This window comes from Molossus molossus, unplaced genomic scaffold, assembly GCF_014108415.1.
Source record: "Molossus molossus isolate mMolMol1 unplaced genomic scaffold, mMolMol1.p scaffold_m16_p_18, whole genome shotgun sequence".
Classification (NCBI taxonomy): Eukaryota; Metazoa; Chordata; class Mammalia; order Chiroptera; family Molossidae; genus Molossus; species Molossus molossus.
This window is the reverse complement of record NW_023425353.1, coordinates 10435787-10454363: the sequence shown is the minus strand read 5'-3', so window position 1 is coordinate 10454363 and position 18577 is coordinate 10435787. Positions and strand designations below refer to the sequence as shown.

Sequence of the window (18577 nt, the reverse complement as noted above, 5' to 3'; positions counted from 1 at the left end):
TGTGCTGGGCAAGATTATGGAAAATGGTCTCTCTGTTTTTCTTCTCTCACTCTTCTTACAGAACTAATAAGGTTTGTGTAAAAAAATAGATCTTAGGGATTCTTCCTGACATAAAATCTTCATCCTTAATCATAATAACAACTATTCATCTCTGATTTCACACCAGTCTTTAACAAATACCTGTGTTAGAAACAGCCAGACTTATAAGCCACCTTCTTTCTGAGAGAGATCTCTCTATTATAAAAATGAAAGGGGGGGGGGGCTATGTCTTGGCTATTTCTGATTAGAATTATGAATGTGAACTTAATAAAGGTAATTTATTTTCTCTTCTTTAATTGTTTAGCAAATTTTATTTAGTACCTACTAATGCCAGGCAATATTGGGCATCATGCCAGACAGCAAGAAGATTGATTTTACTGCTCGAGGTTTGTGATGGGGCTACTTTTGACTCCCTATACCAGAACAGCATATGTAATCATCACAGATTATGCATTTGAAATACATATGACTTTTGCTTTCCAGTAAGATCAGTTAGAGGTGCTGATCACTGCACATACTAGCAAGGCTGATAATATGAGGACTTACAGTGTGGACCTTTGGGTCAGACAACCCGGTTTCAAACCCTACCTCTACTCTTTATAACTGCAAATTTGGGCAACTTACTGAACCGCACTAAACCTTAGCTTACTCATTTGTAAAGTGAAGATAACAGTACATTCTAGATGACTGGGTTGAATAATAACCAAATTAGATCATGAATCAATGGAGCTTTGACTAATAATACCCAGAAATAAACATTAGCACTGTTTTGGTATCAGAAAGATCCTCTGCAGGAAACAATTGCCATATTCCTCTGTTAGATCAGTGGCTCTCCATTCTTTTTCATTTAAGACATAAAACTGTCTGTTCAGGTGAAACCATGCACAGAAGCCTGGGATATAGGGTCGCTAACAGTGGAGGGAATGGAGTAGAGTGAAGCAGAGAGGGGGTGGGGCCCCTGGCACCATGTCCCGCCTTCTTTATGTGCCAAGGAGCATTTCTGTGGACTCCTGGTGTTCAGCTTAAATTCTAGGATATTAAAGATCATTTTTAATCTTTATAATTATATTGGGGCCTGAGATGATTTGGTCATTCGAATGCTCCTTCTATATTCTAGTACATATGTGTGTAAGAATGTTACCCAAGTGTTGATTCTATGGTTCTGTTTTACATTTTTTAAATTGTGAGGCTACTGTTATTTTACCTTTATAATTAAGAAATACATCATAGTAATTCAGTATCATTCATTCAATAATTCAACAAATATATAATGAGCATCATTTAGACACCAGGACCTAGTATGTTCCTACCTTATACAGATAAATCAGCAACACCTTAAGTTCCTTTTAGACAGGGACCATGTTTATCTTTTCTCTGCTGTATCACAGAACTGAGCATGTGCTGATATGTAGCACACACTCCCTATACAATTGCTAAACTGAAATTAAGGCTAATGAATGATGGTCCTTTCACAGAATATTAACAAAGTTCTTATGGATTTGAGAACTGTTCTCTCTTGAGAACATCAGCCTCTGAGTAGGCTCTAGCTATGATACGTGAAATTCGAGTCTCCTTCTCTCCAGAGTCAACATCTTTCTGGAATACTGAGGGAGTCTCTAAGACCCTCAGCCTCCATTGGTTTGCAGGATTTCATTAGAGCAGGAATGGAAGCAGAAAGTTAACCAGCATGTAGTAATTCTGGAGTTATTGCCTGAGGTCCAGGGAATCATGGATGGACATCTGGGGACCCATCAACTGCCCTCCACCAAGTGTCACAAAAGCAACTTCCCACAGACGAGCTCTGAGTCGGTCGACCAGTGTACTATGAATATTCAGCAATGCCAATACTCAAAACCACTTTCAACAAATACTTGCTTTAGGTCATATGCCTCAATTTGGTCTTTTCTACACTCCCTCATATTCCAGTGTGGGGAAACTGGTAATCTGTCTGAATAGGACGTGGGTTTTCCTTACTTTTTCGTTACATGGAGGAGAAATGAAAGAACCACCGTTATTGATAAAGCCAACAGAAGCTGACTGGCCACGAGTATGACTATCAAGATCAGAATTATCACTGATAACTGTTATCCAATGGGTGTCTGCTACGAACTTAGCAAGCTGTATGCATTCCCTACGAGCACCCAGTTGTATGGATGAGGGCACGTGTCAAGACTACGTACGTAGTAAGGGACAGAAGTGGAACTCGGATCCACCTGTTGGATAGTCAGTTAAGAAAGAGCTGGAGCATCCAAACTTGACTAATTGAGGGAGTCCAAAGGGACAGATGAAGGGGGGGCAGGATTTAAGTAAAGCAGCAAGGATCGGTGCAAGGTATTTGAAAAGGAGAAGGGACAGAGTTGGGGGGAAACATTCTTTCTTCTACGAGGTAAATATAACACAAGGGGTCTAGAAAGGTCTGCCCTGACTCTATATAGCCTACCTACCAATCAAAATAAATTGCATTTTACCTGAGCGAGGAGCCGTGCTCAGTCAGAGCAAGGAAAGCGCCACTAAGGACTTCAGTGTGATCCATAAGTGGATTGAAGGCAGTGCTCTCATTGCTATAGCTTGAAAGAGTTGAAATTGTTTTTGCAGAAAATGGAAGAGCCTTAGCTAACTCCATTGGTCATTTATTAGTGAGGCCAGAGTGACCTTCTTGTCTTCAATTACATCCCTTCCCCCACCGCAATGCAGAGATCCTCATGGCTCTGGAATTTTCCTCTCAGTCTTTGCCAAATGCTTAGAAAGCGAGGCCTCCCTCTGTCTAACCCCTAAGCAGACTGGCCTTAAAGGACCCCTTGTGAGAAGCCACATGTTTGGGAATAGATGCTAAGGGAAAGGATCTACGCACCATAGGGGAGACGAGCTTTACCGTTAGTTCAGAGGGGGAAAATCATTTGAAGTTGTCTGAAGGCCATGCTCAGTTGAAAGATGAGAGTTGAAGATCTGACCATATTGGAAATTAGCATTGCTAATGAGGTTTTCTGAGACTCAGAGATTATTCTAATCTACTTAACCTTCCCTATAAATACTCAACCTAACCTTCCCTATAAATACTCAACCTAGAAACACTGCACTTCTATTTTTAATAGTCTAATAATGGACAAATGTTATTTTTAAGGCTCAATGCTAATATCCTCAAACAAGAACCATCAAGTAATGGCATATTGCTTTTTTTCTTTGTCCCTTCCAATGGTGTGTCAGAGAGAGGCCCACCCACCGTTCTGATCTCTGCCATGTCCGAAGATAAGACAGTCTAAGTGGCTGGTGGACAAGACCACTGGCTCTGCAATGACAGATGTGCAGCCAGGTGTCCATCCGAGTATCCGCTGTTCCATGTGGGCCTCGGCGAACTGGACCCTAGGAACCTGAGCTCCTGGAAAATATTTGGTCAGTATGATGTACAACAGGAGCTCCCCACTCTCTTTGACATGTCCTTCCCTCAAATCAGTACGCTGCAACCTTTCAAGAATGTTCCCTGAGTAAAGAAGGGAAAATAGTCTGTGTCCATGAACATGAATGAATCAGTCACCCTTGTTCACCTGCCCTGCGTTTCAAGGCCAAGTCCGTTGATAAACGTTGGTTTCTTTGCCTCTGTTTCAAGCCAACTTGTTCTCTGTTGATTGATTTATTCATTCATGAGATGCTATTAAGCATCTGCTATGTGCCAAGTATTCTTAAACACTATAGCTACGGTGTTATGCAAAACAAATAGGATTCCTCCTTTCTGAGAGATTATCCCTAGTGAAGGAAGATAAGCAGTAATTAAATGAACAACTGAATAAACAAAAATATCAGGCAATAAGTACAAACCCCCCCCCCCCCCACAGCACACATATACATGGCACCACCAACACCAAACAACTGAAAACACGGGGTGACGTGAGGGAGTGACTGGGCAGAGGAGCTTCTCTGAGGGTCCATGGTCCGGGGGAGCAGACAGTAGCACCAAGGTTGGATGACACAGGAAGAGACAGTAGGCAAAGATCAGAGGAAAAGATGCTCCAGAGGAAGGGAAGGCAGGAGCAAAGGCACAGGCCTGTGTGGCTGAGGGGAGGGAGGGAGAGGATTGGAATCAAATAAAACGAAATGTAGATGGGAGTCAGGTGACAGAGGCTTTGAGGCATGGTAAACAGCTTGAATTCTACTTGAAACCTACTGGGCAGCTATCGAAATGTGTTTCTCAGATGAGTGATGTGGTCTCATTTGTACTTTAACCGGCTTAATTTGGGTCATATACGGAGAATGACTTCTACCGATAAGAGTAAATGCAGGGAGTCCTGTTGGGGTGAACTGCTGGGTCCAGGTGGGAAATAATGCGGCGGGGGGCTGACTCTAGGGGAGACACAGAGCATGCCGACACTTCATCGGGACAGACCGTGAGGTGGGGAAAGCGAACCCGACCAGCAGGTTAGAATCAAACTTGTATTAGAAACTTATTTAGTAAAACTTGATCCCAAATGTGCTTTAGAGATCACTCAGAGGACACTCTTCCATGTAAACATGGAAGTAAAGGAGAGAAGGACAAATGAAGGGACAGTCAGGGTCACTGAGCAGACCACTTGCAATCCCAAAACTGAACCTCACACGCAGTCTTCCAGGGTGTTCAGTAAGGTGCCCAAGCCCATCAGGAGTGCAGCACAGCTCGGGCCTGGGCCTTGATGGTCATGTAAACCCCTGCTCAGCCCCAGGGGTGCCCCTGTGTGTGTGAACCCCGGGCAGTGGGAAGAGCTGTCTGCAGGCTCGGTGCATCCACTGGTGGATTACTCGTATCCTAGAGGCTGGATACATAAAAGTGTAAATACTGTGTGGCATCTGGAGCGGAGTGGGCAGCTGCTTGGAACCTGGCGTCCCGCGGAGTCCTAGTCTTGGTTTTACCGGTGAGTGGCTATTACCTTTGGAGAAGTAGCTTCCCTCGGTTCCGCCATAAACTGGAGTAGAAATAGTACCTTCCCCGCGCTGTGAGGTCCACATGAGGAAACTCACTCACACACGCAAAAACACGTGGAATAGTGCCCGGCACAGAGACTGGTCACTGCTATCACATGGAACACACACTTTTTTCCTTTTACTTGATTTGGTGCCCGTAATATTCAAGACCGGGAGAATGAGTCACATCAGCCCTGAAGAAACTATTAACATGGTTCCCTGCAGGTGGGCGGGGACGGCGACCTCTGTGCTGGCCCTGGGCTCTGGTCCCCCTTCGGAGCTGTGGGCTCAGTCAGCCCTTCGTTTGTTCTGCAAATGTTTATTCTGCAAATGCCTGGGGTTCCCCTTGCCCTGCTCCAACTGTGTTTGTTCACTTGCTTAATTTACTCCCTTGAGAAACTCCTTGAAATGCAGTCAGTTTTCAATTGGCGAGGTTGGGGGGCAGTAAGGTTCCTATCAGAATTTCAAAGGAGCCACAGGGTGTAGAGAGTTTGAAGCTTCCGTAAGGGCCCAGAAGCGGTCTGTGTGAAGAACCAGCAGATGGGGGCGGGAGGGGGGCAGCTGAGGAGGGAGCAGGGTTGCAGGTGTGTAGTGTGGCTTTGAAAGCATTGCCTTTGTCATCTTCCTTTTGTTGCCTCACCCCCTGCCAGCAGCTCTGTGAGGTGCTAACATGCCCATTTTGCAGAGGACAGACTGTGGCTCAGAGACCTGAAGGGACTTTCCTCTGGCAGGCTAGTCAGTGAAGGGCCAGGTTGGACCCCAGGTGGTCTGACTCATCCTCCCCTTCAACTCCACAGGGTCCCTGCTCTGCTTGTGGGGAAGGAAGGAAGGGAGCAGGGGAGATGATGGTGACAATTGGTTGTTGGTGCTGTATGTGTGTGTTTGTTAGAGACAGAGGGGGGCGGGGCCCCACACAGGCTCAGGGCCTATTCTGAATTGATCACCACAACTAGAAAACCACAGCCAGCCCAGGTGAGCTGGCCATCACCAACTGCCCAGAAGACAAAACGGACCTGCCTGAGCCAACCTAACACTTCCTGTATGCGGGGGTCTTGAAGTGGGGAACAGGAGGAGGGGCGGACAGGTGTCCTCCACCTGCGCTGAGAACGTGCCCGGGGCAGCCAGAGTGCAGCCTCTGGGAAGTCCGCGGCAGTCCCGCAGACGGGCTGCTCGCGAAGCCACCACTGCAGCCCTTAAGGAGGCCCGTTTGCAGCGACCCCGACACATCACACCTCTGGACCTTTCCCAGTTTCAGACTTCGCAGGAGAAGGCTTTAAGAAACACGCCTGCAACCAATGGGCAGCCAGGTGTAACTTGTTCCTTCCACAGTTGCCAGAGCCCCCAAAGCCTTTCTCCTTACCACCACCCTAAGGATCATGCATGGGTGGTGCGCAAATTTCCCAAATGGGGACTAGGCAGAACACCCAGGCATCTCCCTAAAAAAGAGGGCAAATTTTTAAAACAAACATGTAAATAAACATTTATCTAATCTATGCAAATCTATTCCTAAGGATTTTCTAAAACCACCACTTCCCACCCGCACATCCAACACACAGAACCCTGGCTCTCTCCTTCCCAGTGTTTCTGAGCGCGGTGTGTGCGGGAGGAAGGGGCTCAGAGGAACAGGGGAGAGGGGCTTTCTTCACCACGCCTGCTGCCCTGCCGCGCAGAGCCGTCCCAGGGCTGAGCGCAGAGCCAGGGTGGGCGCTCCCCAGGATGTAGCCACCTCCCCAGCAGCAGGCAGCCCTTCCCCAGAGGGAGGTATCAGGTTGCTGCACTTCGCCTGTGGGTTGTCACTGTCTAATAATATGACCGTTTTGCCATCTCTCTGCGAATAAGGCAGAAGCTGCTACCTGATTGGTATAACATCTCACTTTCCCTCCTCATTGATTTTCCTGTTCCCCTCCTTTGCTTCATAAAACAGAGGGACAAGTGGCTGGTGCTGTGGACGGAGAAGCTTTATTTTTAGTATGAGACAACCTTTATTTTCTTTCAGGAGAGGGAAGTTGGATTATCAATTCTTTTGTAAATGTGTATGGTGATATTTGCTCCGGTAAGTTCTTATCTCTCCTGATTTACAGCTGGCCGTGTGTGTGTGTGTGTGTGTGTGTGTGTGTGTGTGATAGATACAGTGGGGCTGAACAGTCACTTTTCTTTCCAATATCATTTTTGAATCTTTGGTGATAATGTCTTTTTTGTTCGCTTTGCTTTCTTTTATTCATATGTTTAAACTGAAGAGGCTGTGCTGATAGTGTGATGCTTACCTTAGCCGGCGAAGGGTGTGATGGTTTTCTTCTAACATAGTAAGGAAACTAAGCAAAGTTATATTTGGCTTCATAGAAATGTAATCTCATCTACCCCACCCCCCTTTGGGGAGGTTAATGTCCTGAGTATGTTCATTGTGCTACCACCTGCTCACCATTTTAATTAAAGTTTCTTCGTCAGTGTCAGAGCAAGAATTTCTTAAACTCCATAGGTAGCTGCCAAACATTGTGTGCTGTGCCGACAGGGGCGTGCTATCGTCATCAGGTCTTCTCCCAGGTAGAATGGATGGAATGGGGCTTCTCTGAGACTGGGTGCATGCACTTTCAAAGAACTGAATTTGTGAACAGTATTGAGATCATGAAATTCAATCTCTAGCATTCTGTGAAGAGATGTGATCACCAGTGGCTGTCGCTTCTCCTCTGCCTTTCTTTGCATTTGCGCCACCATCTGTCAAATGCCCAGCCCTGGCTCTCCCGTGTCTGCATTGGAAGCTGATTAAGAGAAAAGTTGCTGTGATTAAATTCAAATAGTGCAAAATGACTATCTAGTCACTGCTGCTAGTAATGATTTTTAAATGCATTACCTGGTTAACTGCTGTTTCGTGTGTGTGTGTGTGTGTGTGTGTGTGTGTGTGTGTGTGTATACACACACACACATACAGTATTAGAGGGTCTGAGTTCTTTATTGTTAATTCGGAAGTCTGGGAGAAAGTCTATTAATATAATTATCCTAGACAGAAATGATAGGATGATTAACTAATTGCTCTAATGGAAACAAACTGATGCTTTAATCTCTTTTTTTGTTTGTTTGTTACACAATCAACAAGCCTGCATAGTTTTTCCTGGTGAAGTGAACTAAAGAATGTAAGCTAAATCTTCACTTGCAATGAAAGTTGAAGGCATTGTTGAATCAGAGGCAAGAGGAAGCCTGGCCATATATTTTCAGAGATTTTGAAAGTAAAGTCGGAATATCACACATGTCTAGACCTCTCAGGCATAGAATCTTTTTCAGAATGGCAATTCTTCAATCCCGAAGTAGGCTCCTGGAGCTGGCCATGTGCTTCTGGGACGCTCCGATCCACCCAGGTCTGCTTCCTTTCAAGCATTCCTCTCTGCACACATTCTTTGCACACTGCACAGAGACTATTCATTCTGACAAACAGAATTCTGAATTTTGATTAGTGCAGCTCAGCTTCGAAAATAGACACATCCTCCAAACCCACATGAATTTATGATGTTGCCTCATTCGGGTCACAATAAGCGGGTTCCTACTAACATCTTAGGTGCCATAAACCCTCCCAGAATAGAGTTCCTTAGCTGAGCGTTTGTAGAAAAAAAACAAATACAACTTTTATGGTCTGGCTGTTGGCAGTTACTGCAGAGTCAACTCAACAGCACTAAGCCTCCCTCTCCCTCCCCAACATCCCTCAATGTTCTTGTCATCATTCTCCTTTCACGGCTGTTGGAACATGTCATGTTCGGAGTCGTGAGGGAGTTTATGATCCTCCGAAGTTGTTCAGTGACGTGAATTAATGAGGACGTGAGGAGGCCGACATCCCACGGGTGAGCCTTGCCTTTCCCCCCAGGTTGCTCACCGAAGAGCTCCCAGAAGTGTTAGTGCTCCGGGGTGTTCAGACCTGTACCACAGAGACGACAGTGGGACATGTGTATCTGAAAGCGGTCAGGAGCCTTAGTTTGACTTAGGGGGAGTGTGCTCAGCAGTCTTTAGAAGCGTCGCTTTGGAAAAGTCCAGAACGTGATGGCCAAAAACTGTTGTCATCTATTCCAAGGAATAAAATTCCCTGCCAAGCTGCGGAGAATAATAAAGGGGACTTTTATTTCACAGTGAGATCATTTATTGTTTCTAGCAAAATGAAGAGGGCAATAGTGATGTCCGTTTAGTAAGGGCCTCTATGCCTGGCACTGTGCTAAGCATTTACATGGCTTATTTCCTTTACTTCCCACACCACTCCGTGAGGGAGATAAGTCACCTCCCCAGTTTACAGATGAGACAGTGGAGGCCTAGGCAAGTATGCAACATGCTTGAGGCGACGCCAGTGAAACTCAGCCACCAGGCAGGCTCCTTCCAGAGCCCTGCTTTCTCTCTCCTCGGTGGCCCGGGTCTCAGTTCATCGGCACAGTCTGCAGTAGGCTCCCAGACCGGAATGATAGCCGGGCCTTCCGACAACACACCAGCTTTTCGTTCATTTTCCTCTTTTCTGACACACATAACCTCCTTCTTCTCAGACTGTGACACTGGAGTATGTGTGTCTTATGTCCACTCAACTTGTGCAGCTACAAAGACGTGGACGTGACCGAAGGGAGCCAGCCTGGAAGAGATAGAGCCAGAAGTGGCTAGATTAAGGTAGCTTTTCCACTGATCAAAAGAAATCCATCCCTTTACCTTTCAAGGAACAGAGAGTAAAAATAAAGGGGTGACGATAACTTAAAAATATCAGCATCTCAAGGTATCTGGTTTGTCATTGATGCAAAATAGAAGAAGCAGTTGCAATGGAATTGATATATTTGTGGAGAACACGGTAGAATTCGCGCCTTCCTTTTGCTCCCCCAGCCTGCTTTCTGTCACTCTGGGACTAGCTGCAGGGCCCGAGCTGGCAGCCCAGGCAGATGAGTGCAAAGCACCTCCACCACCTGGGTAACCGAAAGGAGCACAGCTTCCCGCCAGCAGGCTGGGAAGCTGGCAAAGTCACAGTCCCCAGATGCATTCCTTTGCACCGGAGTGCCGAGCTCCCCATTTGAAATCCATCTGAGTGAATAAAATTCAGATGAGTCTTCTAGGAGAAAATGCAGACATAGAATCAATGTTTGAAATTTCTCCTCAACCAGCAGTTTTCCGGCGAGAGGCAGGGAATGCCAGTCACGAGGTGAGTCTGAAATGCTGCCTTCGCTTCCCTCGGGTCAGAGAGAAAGGATGATGAGGGATGAAAATGTTGCCCGATGATAGACCTGGCTCAGGACACCCAACTGTATTTCTCCGAACAGCAGGGGAGTGAACCAGCAAGCAAAACCAGCCCGGCACAAATTGGGAGCAGTAAGAGGCAGGTTTTGAAGTGTTGACACATTATTGATTTCTCGGTGTGATCTTTTCTGTCCAATAAGCAATACCTTTTGAGCTACGCCTGGTGTAGACACCCAATTAATTAAAAAGAGTTCAAAGGGGGTACACAATAAAATATGTTTCTAAGGTGGTAGTCATGTTTGTCAGAGGCAAGGTTGGTAACTTATTGATTCTCTATGACTTCTTCTTCTTGCTCCTAAAGAAATAATTGGGTGGTTTAGTCAGAAAGTGTGATATTAGAGCCAATCAGGATCAAAGAATTTAAATCAATTTGCTTTCCCATCAGCACTTATGAGAGTTCTAAAAATACTGAGTCGTAAAACGAGTACTTTTACAGTAATGGTGTCTGTTGTGCTCAGCCACAGTGCTCATCCCGTAATACTGAAGTTAGAGATAATTTTATCGATGGCATCATATTTCAGTCTCCATCTACAAAATACAGCTTTCTTCAGAAAGGTGGCCAAATCCAAAATAAAGAATGAAGACTATACTTCACCTTACCTGTGTTTCCTTCCTCCTTTTCTTTGGCTCTGATGCGTGTACCTACACATGCTGATCATTAAGAACTTAAAAATGGTCTAGTACGCGTGGAGAAAGCAGCTGGTGTTAAGACATGATGAGTGTTGGACTAGCCTTGAATATGTCAGCAAACATCCTCAGCTGGTACACAAACAGAGCGGGTGTCCTGTTCCGTACTGATGTAGGAAAATGGGAGCGATGAGGATCGGAGCTGGGAATGAGCACGTGAAGTATTAACTCCTCTAAAAGAGGCTCTTGGTCACTGGTACGTCTTTAAATGTTCCAAGGATAGAGATGAGTTTAAAATGGAAATGCCTCAGTCTCTCTACTCTGCAGACTAATGGATCTGCATGATTAATATATTTTACAGTGATCCTTTTTTAACACAGATTCTAGCCAAAAGTAATAATGGAAAATTGTTCTGGGGTAACTTCCACTGCATTTTCTGGAAAGCTCATTCTCAACTCAGGGCAATCAGTTCACTGTGGGACTTTGGGATGGCCAATGTATGTGTACAGTCATGTCATCACGGTCCTTTGGGGGACTGATGTATTACACACAAAAGGCTTCTGTTGAGAGTCCCCGTGTGACTGTTTGCAGAATTTTTAATTCTACCCCAATGGCCACACATTGTCTCAGTGTAGACCTCCTGGCAAAGATATGACAAATACTTTAGACTTATTTTATCTCTGGTAAAATGTGGCTTTAAGAATGCTTGTATCCAGTTTGAATTATTACTGCAAGGACTTTTTATTTCACTATATTTACATCCACCTCTCAATGATGAACCCATATATTTTCATTTGGATTGATCTCAATAAGGGAGAAAAATGTATACAATGTTTCAAAACGTACGGCATTCAAATGGTCTTCCTATGAAATTGAATGTGGAGACAAAAATAAGCTTTATTAGGGCACCTATGAGGAAAGGGTTAGGGCACTGACTTCGCCAGGCTGGCCTTCTATTCATCAAAGACTTAAGGACGCTTACCTTGCGGAAGGCATCGTGCCAGGGTGGGAGGTCAGCGATGATCAGATCAGGTCTGCACTCCCAGACTCAGTGCCTTCATTTCCCACTTCTCACCTAAATCTACTTTCTATTTCTTGGCCCAGGATGCCTCTTCTTAAAAACATAACTGAACTGCTCTGGTAAGACATTTACAAGAAATTTGTGCCTTAGGTCCTAGCTATTCGTACTCAGTGGAGGAACAGGCGTGAACCCGTTTATGCACTGTGATCACTCTCTGGCTGACCTGGAGTGATGCGGGGGCAGCTGGAGGAGTCTCGAGGTGTGTATGTCGTGTAAGCATTGTGATTGCTCGCAGGCACTCTCCGGTTTGATAGGCCAGGCTCATTCTCGTTGGAAGCTGCATGAGGGGAGCAGGGGAGGGCACTTCAGCAGGACAGAAAGATGGGAGAGTAAACCGAGAGGACCACGATTTTCACTGGCAATCTGAGGAAGATCTAAGTTCATTATCTGGTTCTCCGAGGTGTTCATTCACTCGTTCACGTAGTCAACAAACAAACATATTGGGTGTCCACTTCAGTCCAAGTACAGTGCTACATTCTAGGGCATCGGAATTCACAGGATACACTAGTTTCTGAACTCATGGAATGTCTGATAATCCAGGACTTTTCAACCATGATGCTATCACAACTTTGGTCAGATAATTTGTGACGTGGGGGGCTGTTTCAGGCACTGTAGGGCGTTGAGCCGCATCCCTGGCCTTTACCCACTACATGCCAGTAGCAACTCCCCCCAAGTTGTGACAACCAAAATTCTCTCCAAACAATGCCAAACACGTGAGAAATTGAGTAATACCTCCAGCTCGGACCACATCTTCCCATTGTAGTTCTACTGTGCTTACTTTCAGATACTCTGCTTCATGGTTTACTCCAGGATTTTTAAGTTTCTTTCTCCAAATACAAATCTTTTTTGCTATTATTATTTCTTACTTCTGTATAATACTTTACCACATTCACTCGGCTTCCAGTGTCTTATTTGATTCCAACAATCAACAAATGAAACAATATTAAACTATTATCACCTTTTGACACCCGAGTAAATGGACATTTAGAATGGTTATATGCCCACATTCTTGAAACTAATCATGGATAGAACTTGATTCACACTCATATGTCCTGATTAAAATATACAGTGTTTTTTTTTACAACATTGTAATGTTTAATGAGGGGGAAAGGTTTTAAAAGCATTTCTTTCTTCATGAGGTTGTTTTGGAAATGAAGGCGGTGTAGCGGTAGACGGAGGCCAGGGCACAGGAGGTCCACTGACTAGGCTCCCTTACTCTGTACCTATTAGCTGGTGGTCTTGACCAGTTTACTTACACTCTTAGAATGTCCTCAATAGTTCAGTGATCCTTGGCAAAAGCCACAGGAAGCCCTAGAGATGAGTCTAGTAGTGTGGATAGGGCACAGGTTTGAAAGTCAGAGGGACTTACTGTACGAATCAACATCTCAGCAGGAAACAGATGATACCCTCAGACCATCAGACTTCTTGTTGGTGACTATAAAACATTAAAACTTAATTTCTATAAGTCGGAAAACTGAAGCCCCAAGATGTGAGTCGAGTTTTCTAAGTCCTTATGGTGAACACAATACAGCAGGAAGACAAGAGCAGGTCACAGCCTTCCTCCCGCCCAGTGAGCTGAGCAATCATTTCAAATGAAGGAAGGCTGACCTATGGATCTGAGAGAGGGAGGGAGGGAGAGAGAGAGAAACATCGATTGAGAGAGAAACATTGATTGTTGCCTCTCGTACGCACCCCAGCTGGGTATTGAAGCCGAAACTTGGGTATGTGTCCTGACTGAGAATTGAACCAGAGACCTTTCTCTGCAACAACACTCAACCAGGGCTGTATGTAACTATTCAAACCCTTGGTACATTTGCCAAGATAAAAGGACTTCCAAGCATATTGTTCTGGCAGAGTGCCCATTAAGAAAACTATTTTCTGTCTGCATTTTCTTGGAGAATTGAATTGGAATGAGAGGGAATAGGTCCGTATCCTGATTCTGCCACTTACAAGTATGCATGGCCTTAAGCATTACATTTGCCCTCTCTGGGTCTTAGTCTCTTTATATGTCAAATGGAAATAATGAGTCTGCGCCCAGAGCTACAGAGAGGATTGCTGTCACAGATGATACGGGAAAACCCCTTGGAGACCATGCCGGCCTAGACAACAGCATCAGCATCATTATTTCCTTCCTGGTGGAGTCAAAGTCCATTCTGCTCTCAGTTTTCATTTCAGATTCGGGGAACTGTCCTCCCCACCCCACCTGCCATCCCCGGCTAGCAGGAAAATGACTGTCGTTATGCGATGGGTCTAAAGTACCCTGGAAGTGTTTTGATGGGTAGGTAATTCCATCTCAAGGGGAGAGTTATGTCAATATTATAAAGTTCAGAGACAAAGTATCATTACTGAAGAGCAACTATAATAAAAAATGCAATATGGATAACGCAGTGCCCCTCATCCTAAGCAGTGCACCTCAATTTTGCTTTCTGCTTCTTGGAACCCTTTCTCCCCATCTGTCCAGCCATAACCTACTTGTTGTGGGGGGGGGGGCGGGGTGGGGGATTGACGTGATCTCTGACCTTGGCCCATCACAGTCTAAAACTGTGTGACCATAACCCCTCCCCTCTCCATGTGGTCCCGGAGCTCCTCGGGGAACTGACAGATTCTGATTTCTCCTCCCTGCCTGGGTTCCTCAGCTCTGGTGCTGGCAATTCGAAGGTTCTCATTTCTCACGTTTTATTTACCTCAAAGCACTTCCTGACACATCTGTTTGGAAATCTTGGTTAGCTCCTGTGTTTTCCAGTCCGCTCCCACCGGCAGCCCTCTCCAGACCTGGCTCACCTCTCCGCCCTGACGGGCACGTGTAGACTGCTCCTCCGGCGAGTTTGGAAGATGCCCCCTCGACACCTCTCCCGCCTGCCAGTGCCCTGATGTAACATGTCTCTCCCTCTGCCTCTGCCTCCTCTCTCGGAGTTCTCAAACCGTTTCCCTGAGGATCCCTTCGTTCTGTGCGTACGTTCATTCATTCCTGCTTTCTACTGGACTGCGGGGCAGCAGCAGGGTCCCAGGCCCTGGGCACAGATTTCGCATCCGGAGGTTCTGAAACGAATACAGTCCCTGCTTTCACAGGATCTGCAGTCTAATAGGGGACCAGTCAACTGAAAAATCCCTCAAAGGTGATTTAATTATCATCGTAACAAGTGCTAAAAATAAAAGCCAAGCCATCTTGGATACTAATTATGTGACAGGCACTGTTACAAGTACTTGAAGCATATTAGTTCATTTAATCCTAACAACTCTTCGAAGGAATTGGAAGAGGAAAGGATTGGAGCCCGTAAAATCCTGAGGGGTGTGGACTTTTTTAATAAATCTAGAAATGCTGGAATGAGGGTCATACAACAGGACAAGCTGCTAAGACATTTATGCGGCACTTGCGGTTTCTAGACACTGCTCTGCGCCCCACAGGTCTGCTCCTTCACAACAGCCTGTGAGGCATCGCTATTATTGTCTTAGGATGAGGAAAAGGAGAGGCAGAGGGGCCAAACCCCTGGTCCAAGGCCACATACTTCCTAAGTGGTGGTTCTGAGACTGTGGCATCGTATGTATGACTCCAAGCCCCGGCTTTTACACACTGTGTTAACCTATGAAAGGCTGAGCAGAACACTTCTTATTTGGTTTAGTTTCTGGAAACTACTGGTAGCATGGAAAAAATAGGAACATTTTAATGTGTTTCTGAGTTAAGAACCACAATGATTTCTATTACGATAAAATGGAACTTTGTGGGCCTGGGAGCGCTGAATTCTTAACCTTTAAGCACGTTTCTGGGAAGACAAGCAGCTTCTGTAGCTTCCTAGTCAGGGTGGATGAGGACCAGCAGGGTGGGCCTCCCTCGGGAGCTTGTCAGCGATGCAGAGTCTCCCGCTCCACGCCAGACCTACTGAACACCTGACCCTACATTCAGACAGTCTCCAGCTGACCCACAGTTACGTTCTAGAAGCTCAGCTGAGGACAAGTTAAAAGGTTGGGCTTCCAGCTCTGGTGGTAATGCTGACAGACAGGCTGTTTGGCCTCCCCAGATTTCCTCTGCTCTGCTGCTCCAGTGGGATGACCTCAGTCCTCCTCCTGAATGCAATCAAGGCTCTCCCCTCTCCACCCCACCCCCCCCCCCCTGCAGAGGAGCCTAGAGCTGTTTGTTGGGAAGGAAGATTCTGTAGAAGCGGAGTCTCTCATTTACCTCCAGTCAGTTTCTCCTAGTGTGGTCCGTGGACCACCTACATCAGAATCACTTGGGGAATTTATTAAAAGTTATGTTTAGATTAAAAGCAGACTTCTTGGGCCCTGGCTGGTGTGGCTCAGTGTTTGGAGCGTCAACTCAAACACCAACGTGTAACAGGTTCGATTCCCGGTCAAGGGCCCACTTGGATTGGGGCATGTGCGGGAGGCAACCAATTGATGTGTCACTTTCGCATCGGTATTTCTCTCTCTCTTCTCTTCTCTTCCTCCTTTCCACTCTCTCTAAACATCAATGGAAAAAAATATCCCTGGGTGAGGATTAACAAAAAAAATAAAATAAATAAAAGCAGACTTCTTGGAAAATACCACTAAAAACCAAAATATCTTATAATAATATTTTCAAACTTTAAGAAAAAAAGACTGTCAAACTAAAATTAAATATTTCTCCTTAGGTATTTGTCCAGAAAAAGGATGCAATAAAAACATTATTGGACAAATATTAAGTCACATTTAATGTTTATGTTTAACTAATCCCCTTTTTTTAAATTTTTTTCTTTATTGAGTTTAGAGAGAGGAAGGGAGAGGAGAGAGAGATGGAAACATCGATGAGAGAGAACATTGATTGGCCACCTCCTGCATGCCCCCCACTGGGAATTTGACCCACAACATGGTCATGTACCCTGACAGGGAATCGAACCGGTGACCTCTTGGTGCATGGGTCCATGCTCAAACAATGAGCCACACTGGTGGGCAACTAATCCCCTTTTAAGGAAGGACTGAGACTGTAGAATGTGTACTTTGGATCCATCCAACCTTGGCTTCCATCCCCCACTAGCTGTGTGACTTTTAATTAGGTGATTTACATTTTGAACCTCAATTTTCTTATTTGATGAAGAGGAAAGAATTCTCACCATTGAGGGGAGGGTGGGTCTGTTGTAAGGTTGTCAGTAGTGTATATAAGTATGTGGCACATAGTTATATGTTATGATGTTAAATCAATCATAACATTATGATTGATTATTAAACAAAAAGAAATTTTACAATCATTACTCTCAAATGATTACTATCATGACATAATTATAAAATTATTGACCAGTTGCTATAAATAGAAACCTACTTTGTCTGAATGTTTTAGATGTACTTTTTAATTTAATTTAGCATTTAGATCTTGTCATTTCATTCATTCATTTATTCAACCAATGTTTATTAAGATTCTTCTAAGTGCTGGCAACATTTCCAGGCACTTGAAATATAGCAGTGTTATATGTTACTCAGAGGGCTGGAACAATAAATAAAGAAAAGAAAAGGTTAGTGGTAAGAGCTATGGAAAATATAAATCAGGTAGAGGGGATCGGCCATGCTTCCAAACCCAAATTTTTATAAATTGAATTAAACAGCAAATTTTTCAAGGGAAACCTACCACCAAAAGGTTTTGGAAGTGCTAACCAAGTACTTTTTATCTTTGTAGATTTTAAGATTTCTCTCTAGGTTATCTTTAAAATGAAGAGTAAAGCAACTTTACATTATGTTTTAAAAATAGGATTTTTAAACATTTTATTTTAAATACTTTTTAAAATACCTTCTGCTTTTAATTTAGGAACAATTTTATTGTTACTGGAATTATACCCTAGTGAAGTCTACCAGATAAATGTCCAGATGTACCTTGAAGATATAACATTTCTTTTTTTGCTTATCCACAGATAATACTAGAATGTAAATAAAAATATTAGAGGTGATATGTTAAAAGAGAAAAATACCAGTACTGCATCACATTATTATGGTAATTCTTCCAGTACAATTAGAACACAATTGGACTCCTACGGAGCTGTGTCTACCCCTAGACTCTAGAAAAGCCTTATTCACATTCTTGTCTTATGACATGGAGGTTGAAATTCACATTACACTGTTCAGACTCCATTTGCAATTATTTTTCTAATGAAATTTTCTACCCTAACTGGCCATGCCCTGGTTCCACACACACACACAGTACTCCATCCCCCACCCCCCAACTACATTTGGAATATAAAATTTTGGAAGCAATAAGAACCCCCAGGATGTCCAGCCATCCTTGCTGGTACAGTACAAACAGCCAAAGACGTAGTAAAATGGTTTTCTAAAGTATATGGCACCTGAGTCCTGACAGGGCAGATACTTGTCCAGAAATGTGTCAGCTTCAGTATAATTTAAGGTTGTCAGCAAAAAAAAAAATGAATTCATAAATAATACAGCATGATCATAGGGAAGTTTCCCTTTGTTATTACTTTTAAAGTAATAACATTCTGAAAGCATCTTTCTTTAACCTCACCTTCCAGGTTCTCAAAGCTAAGAGCTATAGTTTATCACGGGTGCAGATGGGTTAGAGCTAGAAGTAAGAACATGTCGATAGGAAGGACCTGGGCATAAAACGTCGGTCGAGTGAGATGAATGAACTCTAGAGAGCTGCTGTACCACACTGCTCACAGCCAACGATAATCTGGTGCACAC

General features: G+C 44.4%; 1 protein-coding gene across 2 annotated transcripts in view; it reads left to right on the top strand.

Moving 5' to 3' along the window:
- SYNPR (synaptoporin) overlaps positions 1-18577 on the top strand; it is a 292925-nt gene that overhangs the window by 136413 nt on the left and 137935 nt on the right. Inside the window, exon 1 of one of the 2 annotated variants that reach the window (XM_036267542.1) lies at positions 6722-7021. The exons of the other annotated variant lie outside the window; for it this stretch is intronic. Within the exon in view, the coding sequence (XP_036123435.1) occupies positions 6998-7021 (24 nt within the window). The 5' untranslated portion in view covers positions 6722-6997. Of the gene's footprint in view, positions 1-6721; positions 7022-18577 lie in introns of those variants that run through there. 2 annotated transcript variants of the gene reach the window in all.